General features: G+C 43.5%; 1 protein-coding gene across 6 annotated transcripts in view; it reads right to left on the bottom strand.

The window, feature by feature from the left end:
- Positions 1-20,284, bottom strand: part of LOC119173504 (uncharacterized) — a 91,819-nt gene that overhangs the window by 22,663 nt on the left and 48,872 nt on the right. Inside the window, exons 5-7 of one of the 6 annotated variants that reach the window (XR_012895613.1) lie at positions 10,387-10,504; positions 2,783-8,209; positions 687-2,544 (exon numbers count right to left, since the gene is read on the bottom strand). Coding sequence is in view for 4 of the 6 variants with exons in the window: in XM_075896533.1 (XP_075752648.1) it covers positions 10,430-10,504 (75 nt within the window). In the remaining 2 variants the exon portion in view is untranslated. Of the gene's footprint in view, positions 1-686; positions 8,210-9,819; positions 10,505-11,931; positions 12,033-20,284 lie in introns of those variants that run through there. The other 5 variants (XR_012895614.1, XM_075896532.1, XM_037424300.2 and 2 more) reach the window with 5 other exon arrangements.

Genomic DNA, 20,284 nt, shown 5'->3' with positions numbered 1-20,284 from the left:
GAAAGTATATGACTGATGCAAACATAATGCTGACAAGCGTGTCATTTAAAAAAATGACAACATATCACGTTCATAGTGTGCTCGGGGCCATTTCGTAGCTCCACATATACTAAGTTTGGTATCACGTGACATGAATAGATGACGAAGGTAAACGACACATCCAATCATGACACGTTAATCATGTACGACATCGTTTACCTCTACCTTGTAGCATTGTGCTGATTTTAGAGTGACATATCAACCTTCCTCATTCGTGCTCCGCATATCATCGATTCCCACTGTACGCGAGATCTGCCAGTTTTTACTGCTATTGTTTCTGGCACTGTTGTCAGTACTAAATCGAGCATGTTAGTTTCACGGGTCAGCTGGTTAGCAACTTGGAACAGGTTATAATCAAGTGTCAGGTTGCAGAAGTCTGTGGAGATTTCACAGGATGATGATAGCTGAACCCAGTTAATCAAAGAATAATTGAAGTTTCCAATGAGATAGATGTTATCAGTGAGACACAGCTCAGTTGCCTTATTAGGCCCTTTCAGCCCTGGAATTTTTATTTTTATCATAGATTTTTTTCTCTTACATTTTTTCACTTTGAAGGTTCAAATGAAATGCTCACAAAATATAAAGCTTGTGTGTGAAGTAATTACCGATTTGGCTTCATGTGCTCAAAAAAGGACATCAGGGCTCAGTTGTTGTAGGAATGAAAAAAATGTTCACTTTATTTCATGCGGCTCTCACAACAAAAACTAAGCACAAAATTGATTATTTCTTTGTGTGAAAGTCTTCGAAGCGATTCCTGGACTTCGTCAAGCACAGATGCACCTTGCACTTTTCACAAAACACTCGAACTTTCCCTGTGCATCCTTCCATTTTACACCGCTGCGCCTTAGCGTCGGTGTGAATTGGCCAATGTCCAATTTGGTCAAACCTCACATCTTCTATAAGCCTATTCTCTGTGTAGCGAACTTGCTTCCTGGGCTCTAGTGGAGACAAAGATGGCCTACCACGCTTCATTATCTTGCATTTCTTATTTTTCTTTGCAAGAGCATCAATGATTCTGAGGGTGAAGTCCAGGAGGTCAAGCTGTTCATTCGATGAGACTCCTCGCACGTCGGCATCATGTCTGTACTCTAACCAAGAGTTCACAACAGCAAGATTGAAAAATGAAAAATCATTCTGAGAGTCCACTTTCTTGACCGAATTGTGGTCCTGTACAAGGCAACAAGGAAGTCCATCTTATCTACACCTCCCGTGCTTCGGTTGTACACCCAGACTACAGCTGGGCGTTTCACATCAATGAAACATTTGTCCACCTTGCTCCAGCGCTGTGCTGTTTCTTCCTTTTCAACACCGACAAAATTCGAGGCCATATTTATGACTCGATTGTTCAGCCACTGCGTCACAACAATCTTGCAGTCTTTGCTGACCAAACTGTCAGATGACCCTCGACCACTTTTCTTTAGTTGATTTTCACTCATGAGTGGGTACTTTTCACACCTGTTCATGCGTACAGTACCAGCTGCAACTATTTCTCGTTGACGCAGGGCGCACAGCATGGGCAACGAAGTAAAGTAATTATCAAAAAAAAAGGCTTGTGGCCAACAAACAGCGGGATTCGCTCGAACAGGTGCGAAACAATTGCTCCTGTCACACCATACTGCTGTTTTTTACTCTCATTCAGCTCTGTAAAAGAGCCCTGGTATACCAGAAAATCGTAAATAAGGCCAGACTCGCCGCATAGCATGAATACCTTCACACCCCAAGGGTGAGGCTTGCCCTTCACGTATTGCTTTATGTCCAAACGGCCCTTGAAAGGAACAATCTGCTCATCAATGCACAGATGCTCCTCTACCTCGAGATCGTGGCACTTTGCTTGAAAATTCTTGAGTAGAGGTCTCACCTTCCAGAGTCTGTCGTTGATGTCGGGCTTGTTCACATCAACAATGTAAAGAGTGTTGTGCAGCTTCTCGAAGCGGTTGCGCGAGATCTCACATTATACGATAAGAGCAGTTGTCATTGCACGCTTCCAATATAAGCGCAACCTTGGATATTTCAGGACGCCCATTATCAGATGGAGAGCCACCATCCGGCTGATTTCATCTTCATCAGTGTTTACACACGTGCCATACTAAAAAACTGAGCACTGATTTGTTTTCTCAGCCAGCTCAGTAAAGACACTTTTTGGGATATAACGGCTAAATTAACCAAATGGTGAGGGTATGTCCCCTACGACGTCAAAGTCTTCGTGGGCTCCCCCTTTGAATTGGGTCTCTGGCACCTTGAAAGGCTTTCTCGCCCATCCGCTTGCCGTTGCTGGTATGCTAACATCTTCCGAATCAACTTCGGAACTATCACTCTCGCTCTCCGCCGGGGCTCCAAGCGCGTCGTCCCTCTCGTCATCGCTGCCGCCAGACTCGTCGCACTCGCCTTCCACGTCAGATAAATTACCGTTGTCCAGTTCTTTAAAAAGACTATCCCTGCATTCTTCCAAGCATCGTGACCGTTTACCATGGCACGAATAAAATAACGCCGCCGGTATCGATGCACCTAAAAAATATAAAAGAGAATACGGCTAAAACGACACACGCACGACTTACAACCACTAAGCCCTGATGTCGTCAACCGTGGACATGTAAACAAAGGGCCACTACAGAAAAAGTATGCAGGTTAGGCCTACAATTTTTCGCGTGCTGCCTACGTTAACAGTAGGACATAAATATAAAAAAATATCAGCTACAAATACTCGCGACTTCAAAAGTTATACATCGTGAAAGTCGATACTTACCCGAATGCTGCTCAGCCCAATGTTTCTAGAACTAGGTAAGTTGCAAAACTGAGCGATGTTGCGCGGCGCCGCCGCTGCCAGCGACAAATGTGGCGCTGGTGTCGCATCCAGATTCACTCACTGCATGCTCGCTCATGTCACTCCCGTAACCTCCGTTGGCTCTGCATGTTGCAGTGCGTCTTTATCCGTGGAGGCTTCTTTCTGCGTGAACAGTTTTATGCTTCAGTGCGCCATGTTCTGCTTTGTATGTGTTACGTGTTTTCATCATGCCCAGATGTTGCATTCTCGGCTGTAGAGTAGCTACAGGAAATGAGAGACAGCACAACATTTCTTTTGTACCCACGTGTACCTGAGCAGCGAGAGGTATGGGACCACGCTATTCTTCGTACGGATAAGAAACTGCCCAGCACCTCACGTGTGTGTAATATGCTCTTTCATGAGAAGGACATCCTGAAGACTTTTCACTCACGTCATATGGTAAGAAGGTACAAATCGCAAGAGGAAAGTGGGACCTCATCGAAGGATGCGTTCCACGAATATTCCCGAGTTTGCCCGCTTACCTTGCCCGCTTACTTTTGTTGTGGGGCCTGCGACGAAGAAGCGAAAGCTGCCCGATAGGAGTGGGGTCTTTTCCAGAATATCATCGGCGAAAAAGAATAGACTATCTCCGAGCACTGAGCTCGAAGACAGTGAAATAAGTCTTGACATGCCGTCAACTAGTGGCGTCATTTCACTTAAAGACATAAAAAACGGTTGTTTGCATGCTGGCGAGACAAGATGTCTTGTGGTGTTTCTAGGGCTCAAAGAAAAAAAAACGCTATTTGTGGAGAAATGCGTTTTCGTTGCAGAAGACATGACAGTCACCATTAGCAGCCGTCACAATCGCTTAGCCAAGTCACCTGGCAATGCAGATACCATCACCCTATGGGCCAAACTTCTGGAACACAAAGAAAAGCTGCAAGTGTGTTCATGTTGTCCCAATGCGTCAACAGGCAGACTCGTCAGTAATGACTACGAAGTGCTCACCGATACCCCAAAGTGTGGTCTCTGCTCGAAGCTTTGGCTGCAGCTGTGTTAAAAGGTTTCATTAGAGGAACTCCATAAGAAGCAGAGGGAAGACATACTCAAGAAAATGGCCGCACGCGTAGCTTTTCGACGGTCTAAGTTGCTAAAGAATGTCACTGACATGAAAAAAAAAAAAAGCTGACTACATAACCAGACAAAAGCCACGAGATTGCGCCACATAGTTGTAATTTATTTTCAAGCCCGAAAAACACGGCCACAAAAAAGGATGCCAGGCATTGTAATTGGGTTTTTTGCGTCTAAAAATCTGTTGTGAACGTGCACTAACTAGCAACTAACCGACAACTCGTATGCCATGCTATATATATATCAAGCATTGTTTATTATGAGCAGTTCAGAAAACCATAATTATTCTGTATTTGTCTTACACCCCTTAATATTATGCAGTAATAAGTTTCTGCGGCAGCGCAACAAATCTCGATAATATACTGTTGGCAAAGCTCTTGCAGAACGGCCGCCACGGCGTCTTGCCACGACGACAGCGCGTTTTCGTCTGCTAGCGGAAACTTGTTGCGCCGCCAGCGCCACCAAACCGAAAGCTGTCACGGCGCCGTGTGACGAGTAGTCTGACGCGGGGAGTTTTGCAACTTACCTAGTCTAGAAACGTTGGCTCAGCCATGGTGCCGTTGTCAGATAGGACGCGTGGGCACTTCATCGTCGTCTTCGCGTAAACGTGCACAAAACGCTCTGCTGCTGATAGCAGTGGCAATAGGGCTCACGGAGGAACACCCCACAAAAAATTCATTGGTTTCAGTTTCGGTTTTGCAAGTGAGAGTTACGCTTTACTTTGTGGGATCAATTGACGACGCCAGGGCCGAAAGGGTTAATGCTGGTGCGCAGTTCATTGACAAAGGATTGACCAGAATCAAGTGGGTGGTAACAGGTGGCTATGAATACCTTAGGGGAAGATATTAGACAAGACACCCAAATGATTTCGAGATAGGAATTGGCGTTGATTGTGTATGACGTCAGTGCCTTCTTTATTTCTCAGAGGATGCCACTGCCTCGTTTATTAGGACGGTCACGTCTATATATAATGTATTAATGCGCAGGAGGTGAAATTTCGTCGTCTGTAATGTTAGGATTCAACCCCATTTCTGCAAGAATGATTATGTGTGATTGACTGTCATCTAGGAAAGATGAGAGATCTTGTTATGCTGGCATATGACAGAGAGAAAATTGCAAAAAACTGAAGGATATATATACAGATATATACAGAAGGGTCAAAACTTTTAGCTTGTTGGAATGACTTCATCGTAAAAAACAGCAAACACACATGGTACAAGAAAGACGACAGGAGTGAACAACGCAAAGTCTTTAGTGTATCGTGTGTTCATGCTGTTTTTTACGATATACTAGCGGCGTCAAATGAAACACGAACAGTGTCAAGTGTTAGCAGTGGTATAGTCATCACCATTGACAAGCACGCATCTGTTCGCGTTTTATTTGACACCGATAATACTAAGGACTATTTCAGGAAGGGCTTGAATTCGCCCATTTGACTCAACTGGCAATTACAACTGGTTAAAAAGTCAATTGTGTAAATTTCTATAATTACTGCAATACGTAATCTTTGTACCCATCTGAAGATGCCTTCTGCAACAGGAAGGCAACGCCGCAAGTAGCACGCAAATACCTCCTTTCTGTAATTTTTAAAGAATATTGGACACATTTCTTGGAACACCCTGTATATGCGACAACAGGGTTTGCTGGAATAAATTTTTAAATGCAGTAAAATATGTAGGCATAGTATGCAGATTCGATGTACGTAATAAATAATTTTGAGCAATACATTTCACGGTGATATAGCCAAAAACTATAAGAACTGTTTGCATTCCCAGTTCATCATTTTATTTTGTGTGGTTGCAATTTATCTACTATGCATATTTCTTGTAAAGCGAGACGACAAGTTACCGACAAGCATAAAGTTTCCTATATATCCACAATAGGGAACTCTGGCGCAAGTGTCTATGGGAGCTGCAACGCGTGGCATTCCAGCCAGCATGGGAATCGTGAACACAAAAAGCCGCACACATACAAGGTCCGTTCGATTCGCCTGCACCACGTGAAACCAGTTCACGGGTTGCTGCACTTTGCCATTCGTTTCAGTGGTGCAGCATCAATGACCTCTGAATCTTGTCATTCATTTCAAAAGGTGCAGAAGAGGTGCAGCACTGGTTCACGATTTTTGTGCACCTCGTACGATGATGGTGCCGGCTTGGTGCAGCCGTGCATGCAACTGAGCAGACGACGCAGCACTTGGGCGTATGCGCCGTATCTGCCTCTACCAACGCTGTGTATTTTGCCAAGATGTTTGTGCCTCATAAATTGTCCGCATGTGCGGTTCGCCATCGTTCAGTGTTAGCTGAACGGTGTAAATTAAGCCAATAAAAATAAGGTCTGCACCTTGTTGGCACATCGTCATTTGTTTCGGGGGTCGCACTGTACCTGCACTGCTCAATGCACGCTGCACAATTTCTGAACTTGCCGTGCACAGCCATGAACCAGTCAATTGGTGCAGGTGAATCGAAAGAACCTAAAGGCAACAGCAAAGTGTGCTTGTTAAACAACGAGAGTGTGAAGTCAGAGACTACATGGCCTCTCCGTGTTTACACCTCTGCACGGCTGTGAATTATGTACTATTGCAGTCGCCATGAACCAAAGATATGTATAGTCATGTTTTCCCCGGGACGCTGCTCTCACCATGTATTGTAAACAGAGAGCGATGTAACGGCCTCCTCCTCGAGGACCCCGCCTCCATCGGGCCAGTCTGCTCGAAACTTTGTAACTACGAGCAGCTTAATAAAGTTTCCCTTCCGCCCTCTGATCCTGCGTTCTTGATATACAAGAATGATGAGTTCGCCTAATCTCCATACTTCTGGCTCCATGTGTGTTCGTGTGGCTTGGAGTTATTCCGTCAAGAAACGGAAATTAGTCAATGTTCAGCGATTGCACTTCACCACCTTGATCTTTTAGGCTTACCTCTTCAAATCGGGTCACAAAGTTCAAAAGGGTTAATTTTTTCCTACAAAACAAAACCGAAAAACAGTAATAAATGAAGCCACAAGTGCGAAGATTAGACAAATCTGTGTACTACCCATCACTCCCATGGTCGCTGAATGATTGCAGCACCAGAGTCCCCTCTAGTTAATTTTAGGAAACTCTATGCTGACAAGATTCATTTCTTTTGTCACATATTTTTCATACTTTGTGGACTCTTGGTGTGATGAGTGGATGTGCAAGACAACTTTAGTACTCTGTAGAGAACAAGCAATCAACAAATCACCCATTCGCTTGCTCAAAACAGCCAGATGTCTCTCTTGCTCTTTTTACTCAACCATTAATAACAATATTATTAATATTAATAATGACAAATTATGAGGGGCACGGAAATGTATTTGCTGAGGGCCCCGTCTTAATTAGTTACGCCACTGTGTGAGGGGTGATTTTTCTGTTTCGAACGTGGCACTGGGACTCGCGTACTGTGCGGATTTTGTCAAGGTCTGGTTGTACAACCGTAGAATCAACAAGGTGGCCAAGTAGTTTGATCTGACGGCATCCAAAGGCGCACTTCGATGTGTTAAGCTCGAGGCCAGTACAGCGAAAAACATCAAGAATGGCAGACAGATGTGGAAGATGGCTTTCAAATGGTGGCGAGAAAACAATATCATCTAGATGGCACAGGCACGTCGCCCATTTAAAGCTGCGAAGGAGAGAATCCATCATGTGTTCAAAAGTTGCAGGCGCATTGCACAACACAAAAGGCGTGACTTTAAATGGATAAAGGCTGTCGGGTGTGATGAATGCTGTCTCCTCCTGGTCGTCAACTGAAATTTGCTAATATCCAGATTGAAAGTCCAGCAAAGAGAAATACTTGGCACCATACAGCCAGCTGAGCGCATCGTCGATTTAAAGTGGCAGAACCACCAGGTCTTATCTGCTGTGGCGCTTCATTACGCACTCAGCCCTCATAGATTGTTCAACCGGCACTTTACGGCTAAAGTTGCCTTTGTGCTCTGACGTCACTCCTACAACTCGCACATGGCTACGGTCCACGGAGTGTGTACGATTACCACCTCAGGCCGCTATGTACGTTCCTATGCTACGGTTCTCACCTGTTCCTGATGGCGACTATCTGGCAGCTTCCCTCATAGACCTGACCTTGTCCCAGAACATCACACTTCGTCATACTGCAGTGAGAATGGCCGACAACAGGACACATCTCCCCGTCCTCAACTTCTCTGCGTCGACCCAGGTTCTTCCTCAAGGTATTGCTTTAACAGGGCTCTCCAGTTTGGAGCAATGTATACCTTGTCACCTCCGACGCCAAGACTGTAGCCGAACCTGTCGCAGCCGCGCAAAATAGAGCATTCCTGGACAAAATGATATCAAACCACCTGCCGCCGTCGCAAGTTAAAGCGCTCCGTGGTGTACTATTTTCTTATCTCGACATTTTTGATATCTATGACCATTCCCTAGACAGCACTGGTGTCGCAGCCCATTGTATCGACACTGACGACGCCAGTCCACTTCATAAGCACCCTTACCGTGTGTCTTACTCAGAGCGCCACATTATACACAAGAAGACAAAGTGCTTGACAAAAACATCATAGCCTTTTTCAAGTCATTAGGCATCACGTGTTGTGCTTGTTAAAGGCAAGTATTAAGTCGTTGGTAATTACAAGCAGCATCTTATTACGTCTCCTGATGTACAAAAGGTTCTATATTTAGTGCAGCCAGTTTGATTATTTGTTATTAATAGTAGGCAACAAGCCTGATCTGATCGGGATGATTTTGCGAATGTCCTACCCCTGGTGCATGTGTTCTTGAGCATTTACATTTATTTCTCAGTAAATAGCGCACTGCTATTGATAATATTGTCATTCTAGACATTGTCATACAAGCTTTTATTCCGACCTAAATTGTTATTTGAATTTAGTGTCCCCTTAAAAACGGCAACAGGGCAGATCAGACACAGCCCCTCAACATCGTCATCTTCATCCATTCGGTGTCATTTTGGCGCGCGTGCCTGGGATACCCGTGACAATATTTTTCTTGGCAGAATGTTCCAGCTGCTCACCGATTTCAATAAATAAAATAAGCAAGACTTTTTTTGGATACAATTGAGGACATATGGCACAAAATACCCCAAATTATTATTTTTTCTTCTCAGATACAATTAGCCACCTAAATGAGTAAGGGAAAGAAGTGTACACGTACGGGTTCGTTCTCTTTGTTAGACACAATATTAATGAGATTTAACAGATAATCGTGTCAAGTATAGAAGATGGTATATGAGGTAATTTTAATGTAGATGTGCAGAAAGAAACGTGAATGAAATGATAACTTGGCACTGCACTCTGATATCTCATTAACAATTTGTCTAACAAAAAAAAAAAAAAAAAAACGAGCCCTTAGGCATACGCTTCTTTCTTTCATTCGTATCGAAGGTCTCGATCCGGCAGTCTTCGTGCCTTCAGGTAGTATCCGAGGGATTGTTGATCAAATGCCAGCTCGTAATAAGATCACATGCTGCGTCATGCCAAAACTGACAGAAAAAGTGTGTGCCACACTCGCCGTCATGGCTACAGGTGGCGCTGATTAATGCTCCCACGTTTAATTCACATATATACCCAATAAAGTGGATAGAGGGACAGCCACTGTGGTAGCTCAGTTGGTGTAGCATCAGACGCATTATTAAAAGGTCGCAGGTTCAATCTCTGACCATGGCAAGCCATGTTTTTGTCCACTTTCCTTTCTTCATATTTACATTACAATTACCTCATGTAACACACCCTGTACTTTTCTTGACATGATTGTCTGTCAGATCTCATTAATGAATGAGTAAGGTGTTACTAAGGTTAATTGCTGTAAAAGGGCCAAGTTACTGCTAAGCATTGTATTACTCAGCAGCAAAGATGGAGACCGACGAAAAGATGACTGGAAATTCAAGCTGAATGTGCAAAAACTTTTATTGTCAGCCTACACCATGGTCTTACAATACATTGTGAAAATAAGAGCAATTTTTGTATGACTATCGTTGCTCAAATACTCCCTTGAAGCAAAATTTTACATGGCGGTCCATTGGCTAAGTACATGAACTAAAATGCACTGCTCTCTGTTTTATCTCATGTGAATTGCAATGCCTTGTTTATGGCGACCTCTCCTTAAATAGAGCAGTCTCATTGAAGAAAAATTTTCCCAGTCGACATCATTTTATATAACAAGCAGTAACAGCTTATTTTAGATGAAATGCAAATTTTTGACCTTAAGTGCATTGTCAAAAGCCACCTCAGAACAACATTTTGGTGGCTCAGCTAGATGTGCATTTTGTGAAATGGTGTGCCTCTTTGCCATGGAAACCAAAAGGCACAAGCAAGACAATGGCCATAGGCACAGGGGACCAAGAGGTGCAGCGCTGTCAGCCACACATTGACATGATAGCGAGGGGGGGTGGTGCTGCGACAGACAAACCTTTGCCCCCCCCCCCCTTTCATGAAGGAGAGGAACCCTGTGCATACTTATGACACTAATGATGTAGCCTGGCTTGCCATTCAACACCAGTCATGGCCATGTGATTGGCGTCCGATGCTTTTTCCTAGGAGGTCCCTCGCCAAGACACCTATTTGTGATGCTCCTCTGCAAGGATCAATTGAGTAAAAAGAGCAAACATCAGTAGCAGTTATCATACCCCGAAAATTGTTATGCAAAACTAATTACAGCGAAAGCTCTAATGAGATCACAGCTCTAGTCACAAGCAGTTGCCCGCCGTCGGTGCCCGTAACCACATAGCGGGAAATTAGAAAACGAACCGAGCACCAATGACGTAGTGGGGCTTGAACCCAAATCTCTGGTTGCCAGCCCAGTATTCTACCACTGAGAAACACCGGTGCTTGTGACTTGTTGGCAAACTTGCCTTAGGCAGGCTTGATGTCGGGAAAGCAATCGCGTTAATACAACTTATAAAGCATTTTAAAACAGTCAAATAACAACCAGTGGTTGCACAATCTGAATAGCGTAATGAGTGGGTCGTCCAGAGCTCCAACCCATTACCAAAGCTTGTTCTTCTTCCCCTATTAACTGTGGTGCATACCCACTTAAGCCATGCTTCCTCATCATTGTGTGCCACTGCATGAACAATCAGCGAAACATTCCTTGCAAGCGTTTAGCAGATAAAAAGCGTCTCAGAAGAATGACAGCCCACTAACCCAAAAAATATATTATTAATGCCTTAATGGGTATCAAGCAAATGTGCTTGCAGTAGTTACCCAATGAGTGTTTTGAAAGGCCGCTCTTCTCCCTTTAGCTGTGACTGTGCTGCACCTTCCACGCAGGCTTGGTATTTTTATTGGAACTATGCGTGTTCTCCACCACACGAAACTTGTTCAAGCCTCAGAAAATACACTTCTACCAATGGATACGCAGTCCCTCCCATCAGACATCTTACTCAAAGGGATACTAAAGAGAAACAGACGGCTTGGCTTAGGATGACCAACTGCACTTTGAATACCTAATGTCACATGTTTCACCATCATAGATTCATCATTTGATGCGAAATTCAAGGTCGAAGTTTCATTTTTAAATTTCACCCTGAAATCTCCACCATGATGTCAAATATTTCAATATGTTTACTTGCCCATTTTCTCTATGTTGGCAGTATGAAATTCTGTGAGATTTCATATGCTAGCTTTATGGCACCGAGAGATGACAATGTGCTATATTTTTATTGATTAGAAACTACGTAGGACCCAGTAGACAACTTCACAATTTATATAGCAATGTTTATTGTGGGAATCTCAAGGAGGCGTCACCACCTGCATCTTCTCTTTGTGCCAAGAGTTGTGTTGTGGGCAATGTGAAATTGTAGTTTACTAACACGGAAAAAAATTTTTCAGCTCTTTAGTGTCTCTTTAATGAGAGAGATACAGCAAAATAGCACACTTAATTGGATTGGTAGCACACGCCATGGGGGGAAAAAAAACCTGCAAGTCTCACATTTGTTTGCCGCGACTACTCATTATGATTAGTACTACACTGTTTCAAGAATGTGAAAGGCTTTTAGATACGTTCACAAAGTCATTCCAGGCATAGGATGTCAGGAGAAAGCTGCAGCACAAGGTTTGTTTGCTTTGTAGGAGAGGGCATTCCACCAATGAAATTTCAGTATCTGCAAACAGCCAAAACAAGTTCGACCTCAGCCTCCCAGTTCGTATCACAATCAGCAACTGAAACAACTCCACAAGGCAAGCTCCTCGTGATGTAAGCGACTAATAAACTTTCGCACATTTGCTTTTTCTGCTAAATCACACATGTAGCAATCCTTCATAGGTTGGACATAATCCCAAAATAGTATATGGATGAAGTCAACTGTGTCTATGCAGTCGCAACCTACAGTCAGTACTAAGGGCTGCACGTCTCATGGCATGCACTTCTAGCAGCACCCTGCACTGCCCCTCCTTCAGTGTTGTACACGTTCCTCTAAAACTGTAACGTTCCTCATTCCTTCCAAATTTTGGAACAAGTTCCTGCAGGACTGAAATAAAGTTTTTTTATTTCATTCAATTCCCATTACAAGTACCTTTAGAAATAAATTGAACAAAAGGCGAAAAATTACTATTTTGGGCATGTATTTAACAATGACTGCATGTGCAGAATTAACAAAGTATAAGAAAAAATAAACAACATGCTTAATCGAAGGCCAGCCACCACACGAACAGATACATTGAATCTCAATGGTACTCCTATAGATGGCACAGAAGTATTCATTGACTTGTTTGAAAAAGTGGAATGTGTGGATCACGGCATTCCACCTACACTGCATGTAACTTCATCAAGGGAGTCTCCATTTCTAAAGCCTACTAATACTTCAGAAGTGACTGCAACATTTTTATCCCTGAAAAATAGCCACAGCAGGGATGTGGACCATCTAGAAATCAGACCAATCAAATATGCCACAGACCTCCTTGCTCCAGGTTTAACGCACCTTCTCAATGTGTCCCTGTATATTAGAGTATTTCTCTGCCACATGCAAGTAGCGTGGGTAATTCACAAAGATGGTTGTAAAAACAATATCTGCAGCTGCAGACCAGTTTCTATACTTCCTATACAATCGAAGGGCCTCTAAAAGATTGCCAACAACCGTATTCAAAATTTTTCACAGAAACAAATTGCTAACCGAGGGTCAGCACGGTTTCCGGAAAAAAAAAACAAGCGGTCCACTGAAACTGCCTCAGTCTACAAAACATTGAGAAAAAACTTTTAGTTTAGGTTTATACTTAGACTTCAGCAAAGCATTCGATAGAATCAACCACCAATTGTTGCTGCTGAAACTAGAAAGGTATGGCTTCCGAGGAGCAACACTTGAACTCATCCAATCTTACCTGGAAAACAGGCGTCAGTTTGTTGAAATTATTGAAAACTAGTCACAACTAAAACCTCTAACAGCGAGAGTGCCACAAGGGAGCATCCTTGGCCCGATATTGTTTCTCTATTGCATCAATGACATTGCAAAAATTAGTGAAATATGTAAATTTGTCTCATATGCAGATGACTTCCATTTTCTTTACAGGTAAAGACAAAATAATTAATGCCTATAGCTACTACTGTATGCCACAAAATTCAAGAATGGTCAAAGGCAAGCTGCTTCATTCTCAATGAAACCAAAACAAAATGTGTTATTTTCGATGCTCAAGGAATTTCTACTATAGAACCAGATAACATTGTCCCAGCTCCGTATACGATTACTATTACATCTTCTATGGAAACACTCGGCATTATATTCACTTTGCACATGTCCTGGAATGAACATGTTGGCAGTGTTTGTTTGAAAGTATAAAAAAATGTCAGTGTCTTGTATCCCATTAGCACAAGCTAATGGGATACAAAGAAGGAGACAAACGAGCGCAGACTGAAACTTGGTTTATTCAACGAAGATGTCTTAAATCGCTATCGTAATGTATTAGCCTTTAGAATTAAGCATCTCATTTATCATGCTCTTTTCCATTCACACCTCAGTTATTACTCACTCATAAGGGGGAACACTACCGCAAAAAAAATACAGAGACTGGAAACGCTTCAAAAGAAAGCAATTTGCGCCATAGCAAATGTTCCTTTCTCCGAACATATGGAAGAACTTTTTCGGCACTTTTGAATACTAAAATCTGGTGCTATATGCGAACTGAAAACACTAGAAAGCCACAAGAATGCTATCCTAGGAAAGCTAGATTCATTTCTAGCTTTGCCTACCTACAAGAAAACAAAAGTACATAATCATATCGCCCCCATCAGGCTTAATGGCAAATTCTTTTTGCCCACACTAAATATAAAAAACAGCGCCTTTGTCACACACTGCCTTTCCTAATTAACCGTTTCAACAAACAAAATGATGACGTTCTAACACTAAAATGCTAGACCTATTCTTGTGGCAGATTATCAACATAAAAAAAAATCCAAGCAACTTTTTATGGTATGCTTCTGTTATAACACTTTCTTTCTATGTTATATAAGAGTCTTTCAGTTGTATTCCGCAGTTTCTATATACTTGTTAAATTTATTCATTACATTTTTATTACGGTGGTATTCATATTTATTTATTTTTTTATTTATCAGATACTGCCGGCTGCCTTTTGAGAGCAATGGCAGGAGTGGGTACATCACATTACAATGTTACACATTGCATCGTTTTAGTCGACAACCGAAATAAAGAAAAAGAAACTATGAAAAATATGCAACTGAAATGCTATGTAGCGTATGTATCACATGATTTTTACTATTGTGCTAAGAACAACTTCATCATTGTCTGTTGGCTGCTCACCTGCAGGTCGCGGGGCGGGATCAAATCACGGCTGTGACAGCTGCATTTTCGATGGAGGCAAAAATGCTCTATGCTCGACTTGGGTGCACGTTACCCAGCTGGTCGAAATTTATGGAGTCCTCCACTACAGCGCCTCTCATAATAATATTGCCACGTCCCATTTCTCAAGCTTCGTTATCGCCCCAAAACACCACACAAAAAATTCTCAGCGCAAACCGCGCCTGCAGTTTTCTCGAAGCTTCGGGACTGTAGTAGATCATTTCGATAATATCACGCCCACTCTGCGAACTGTACAGATTATTCTGGAACCTACGCCACCACCAGCGATAACGCTAGAACATTCGACGGCGAGAGTATAAATGCCGACGCGCTTCGCCGCTTGTGAATAGTTGATTGACGGCCGACGCTCCGTTCGCCGCTATCAGTCCAAGACTGCTACTATAATCGGACTTTCCATTTACCGGGCACAGGTTCGCCCAAATAAACAGTTAAATTCCAACACAAAGTCTCCTGTCTTCGGCCACGTCACGACCCCGTGGCAATATGATGGTTTTGGGACATTACACCCTACATATCAATCAATGAAAGCTGAAACATGCGGCTACGGTGTTTAGCAATGGGTTCAACCCGACATGGCACTGAAGCCTTTAACAATTATTGGTTACATGTTCGTGCTTCTTAATGAGGTTAGACACATATTTGACTTGGGTATACCACAGTGTTTATTTCACATGCTGCACATTGTTCCTCGCATGATCATGGTCACAGACGAGTGTAATGAACGGTTAAATGCGTTTGACAAGGCATTAATCACAGTAGTTGTTCTCGAACCACAAGCGTTCACAGACAAAGCCAATTTGCCGCTAAGATAACTCCCGTTGAAAGCGAGCATTTGCCCCATCGAATGCGCTCCCACAATCATCCCATTGACACCGCATCGCTCCGTTGTTGTAAACATTTGACATCGTGAGTCAATTCAACGACGTGGTTTGCAGAGTCCGTCTGTCACCATTGCTTGCACTACCGTTTCCCATTTAGCACAGCTTGGAAGGCTCTCGGATCATCGGTACGCAGTTGCTGCCGGCACTCAGTCTACCAAGCTTGTTATTGTGCCTGGACTGCAACATCGGCCCGGTAAATGTGAGCTCTCTCAGGCTGTCCGCCCTCTTCTAGAGTTGTCTGTGGCATACCGACGTGGAAGGTTTCGGGAGAAACTGATGCACTACATCATTCACAACGCAGCCAATGGCACACTTGCTGGGATACGAAGCCGCGAACAACGTAATTGATAACACAGCCAATGAAGACCGCTCACGACACCACTGCCGGACGGTCTTTCATTTCTCCTAGCCATCCATATACAGTAAAACCCAGTTAATTCGAACTGCACGGGATCAGAGGAAATGTCCGAATACCCCGAGGGTACGAATTATCACGAGTATGAACAAAACGCTTGAAAAATGTCTCCTACACCATCAGGCCTTTATTTCTTAAAGAAAAAAAGTCTATGATCGCGGTTTGCCACGCACACTGTCCAAAGAAAGCATGCATATGTCCTCCAAAATGGCCAACGCATGCGTAGCCTCCCTCATTGTGTGGCGTGGACGCTCGTCAGAATCACTTACTTCCTCGTCAGCCGATTCCCCTTCGTCGTCCCAAACTTCGGCGACGATATCACTGTCGGTAACTGTGCCGGCCACGACAACACTGCTGTCAATTGCAAAGTAATTGCCAAGGGGCACATCAGCTGGCATGATGCTCACATAGCGGCAGTCTTGCTCTTCTTTATTCTTTATTCAAAGGTTACCCCGCATTGCCCAAAGGCGTTACAGCAGGGGGGTTACAGGAACGACATGAACAATTCTTCATTCTTACAGCACACTTGCATGGCAGACAATTCATTCCACAGTTTTAACCGGTTTCCTCATTGGCCACCACACCTGGATCAGCAGCGTCGTGCACGAAGCCTAAAGCAGTTTGTGACTACTGCAGGCGGTGTGTTCCACACATATGTCAGCATGTGGAATGCGCGTTCGTGTGCTGTCTGCGGTCCTCTTCGTGAAGATGCCGTATTCGACTCGCATGGAGCCCGGGAGTTTTGCACAGGTCACTGAACATGGCCACGCCTTGTGTGACAGAGAGAGCTGCGCGGTCGGCTGCGATCGCATTATGGAGAAGAATGGGCGAATTATACGGCCAACATGCGTCCTTGTGCCATTTCGTCTCCTAGCCGCAATTTCATTCTCATCACCCAGTTGCTTACTTCGTACTGCTTGCCTGACTCCATGCAGAGCAACATCTGCTCGAGTACGATAGCGGCTTTTCACGAACTGCATGATTCTCTGGTCCATCTACTGCAGGGAAGCCGTTGTGTTTGGAGGCGGCAACAGCAGTTCAATGTTCTCGAGCTCGGGCACCTTCGTGTGCGCACTACAGTTGTCTAGCATGAACAACACCTTCCGAGCCTTGGCCCTTCATGCGACTGTCTTGTTAGGCAAAGCCTTATAGAACAGCACTGTCTCATCAGCGTTGAAAATGTTGCACGGCTCGTACGTAGAAAGGCGCGCAGACAGTCCAGACCATCAGCTTTGCACAACACTTTCGCCAACCGCACCTCTTTCACCACTTACGTTGCAGAACACTAGCCCGTGTCGCTTCTTGAAGCGGTTGAACCAGCCTTCCGACGCACTGAAGGAGTCAATGTTATGGTCACCGCGAACTTCTCTGCTTGTACGCAAATAAGGGGCCGCTTAAAAAGGCAAATGCACATCGCGCGAAACGGCAATCCAGCACGACAGCGCTTCTTCTAGCTTGGGACGCGCTGCCGTTCGAAGCCTCTTCCTTTGGTCGCCTAACATGTCCCCGTCATACGCTTGCATAATCTGCTCTTCGTTCTTCACGAGTGCTCAGCGTGTTTTTCTTCACATTGAACTTTTCCACCACTACTTTTTGAGATGCTCTCGCTTGCAACGCCTTCAATTTTTCACCTTCGCAGCCAAATCCTTTGCTTCGTACTTCGCCCTCTTCGCTACGGGAGTTGGGGCGGTTGGGGCCACTGGAGACGGAGGGGAAGCCATCCCGACGTTGCTCGCGCACTATTTATTTATTTATTTACAGTACCTGCAGCGCCCGCGAGGGGCATTAGTGTAGAGGGGGGATAACGATTTCGAAATGCAGAAAGGCGACAGTCCATTAACACTGAGTTGAACATAAAAGAAATACAGATACATAATAAAGCATCCAATGGTGACACGTAATAAACATTGACGTGTGTAAAGGTACAGCAGCAAGAAAAAAATATATATATATATATATAAAATGCATACGCACACACATATATATATATACATATATATACACACACAGATAAAAGCAGGCGGAAAAAAAAAAGAGCTGAAGCGTAGATCGCTAGAGAGATGAAACGAAAGTGTAGGCAACTTTAATGTGTGCTCAGGCTACGATAAAATATGATGTTCCAGTACAGTGGCGAATGTTTCCCTGAACGCGGCTACAATTTCATGAGGTAGTTTGTTCCATTGCTTAATTGATCGCGGAAAAAATTAATATTTAAAAAGTTTAATTCTGGCAGCGAACTCGCGCACTTTAAGGGGGTGATCAGTACGAGCAGATATATACGTAGGCTCCGATATGTAGTTTTCTTTGTGAATACCCGTTAAACCATGGAATATTTTGTGAAACAGAGATAAATGTAAGAATTTGCGCCTGTCTTCAAAAAGAAGCCATCCTAAAGTACTCCTGATTTCGAAAGATCTTTTAGAAAAGTTGTAATCACCCGTGACGAAACGGGCCGCTCTCAACTGCATGCGTTCTAGAGCGTCGATGTTCACCTTAGTAAAAGAGTCCCACGTGCTGCACGCGTATTCCAAAAGTGGGCGTACATTCGACATATACAGGATTTCTTTCAGGCTGGCCGGTGCTTGTTTAAAGTTACGTCTTAAGAAGTTTAATGTGTTGCTGGCCTTTGTTACGATGTAGTTTATGTGGGCATTCCAAGTCAAATTGCTGGAAAAAATGACTCCTAAGTACTTATATTCTGTTACAAGGGACAGCTGTGTTGTATTCATGACATAGCTTGCCATCAGCGAGTGTCTTTTGTTTATGAATCTCAAGAGGTTGCATTTGGACAGGTTGAGTGTCATGTTCCAAGTCGAACACCAAGACATGATTTTGTTCAGATCATTCTGTAGCAGTTGACTATCTGATTCACTTGAAATTTCACGGTAAATACAGCAATCATCTGCATATAACCTCACACGGCAAGACAAGTGTTCAGTAAGGTCCTTGATAAATATAAGAAAAAACAGGGGCTCTAAGACGGACCCCTGTGGCACTCCAGATAATACAGAGACATCAGAAGAGCGGACACCATGAAGTATCACGCGTTGTTTTCTATCTAACAGGTAAGCTTCCAACCACTTCAGGAGGGTGTTCGGCAAGTTGAGGTAGGACAACTTTAGTAGTAACAGGGTGTGAGATACGGTATTGAAAGCTTTCCGAAAGTCTAAAAAGATGCAGTCAACTTGCAAACCAGAGTTAATAAATGCTGCGATGTCATGGCGAAATTCTGCAAGCTGAGTGTCGCAAGAAAAGCCAGCCCTGAAGCCATGTTGCGTTGGATAATGAAGCTATTTTCTTGAAGGTGTGCCATTAAATTTGTATAAACAACATGTTCAAATGTGTTACAAGCAACGCTTGTGAGTGAAATTGGGCTGTAGTTGCACGTTCTTGTTTTTGAACCACTTTTGTGAATTGGAATAACATTTGCAGTTTTCCAGTCCGAAGGTAGAGCACCAACTTGAAGAGATATCTTAAATAACAGTATTAAGAAAGGGGTGACAGACAATGAACAGTTTCTTAGGACAAAATTTGAAATAAAGTCAGGACCGGTAGCCGAGTGGATGTTTATCTTCCATAGTAATAATGCGATACCATCTTCAGACAGCTGAATTTCCCTCATCTGAGTAAGCTCTCTGACGTCATGTGATTTCAAAAGTGCGGCTTTTGAGCATGAAAACACGGAGTGAAAATAAGCATTGAAGGCCTCTGCTTTTGCCAAAATATCTGCGCCGTAGGCTTTTTCATCTATGACGTCAGGGATAGCATCACCAGAGTTCTTTTTGCTCTTGACATATTTCCACATTTTTTTTGGATTAGTTTTCACTTTGTGTCCTAGAGTGAAAAGAAACTTTTTATGTGCATTGCGCATCAATCTCGCTATCGTTTTGCTCATTACCTTCATCTTTGCGAACAATGTAGGATTCGGCGATTGGCAGTGCTTACGAAAGGCTCTATTTTTCCTGTTTAACATCGTATGAATCTCTTTAGTAATCCATGGTTTATCGTTTCGACGCTGGGAAGTAATGACATGCGAGAGAATGAAAGTTTGTGTCAAGGACAGTATTTTAGTCTTAAAAAGATCCCACAATGCATTTATGTCTAGACACGAACATTGAGCCCTGAACTCTGGAAAAAAATTGTCTAGTTCACATGATATTGTTGCGTAATCGCCTCTTTCATAAAAAAAGACCTTGCGAGGCTGCGCAGAACGACAATTCTTGGCGGCACAGGACATCTTAGCGACGACA

This window comes from Rhipicephalus microplus, chromosome 5, assembly GCF_043290135.1.
Source record: "Rhipicephalus microplus isolate Deutch F79 chromosome 5, USDA_Rmic, whole genome shotgun sequence".
Taxonomy (NCBI): Eukaryota; Metazoa; Arthropoda; class Arachnida; order Ixodida; family Ixodidae; genus Rhipicephalus; species Rhipicephalus microplus.
This window is presented reverse-complemented; position numbering and strand designations above follow the sequence as displayed.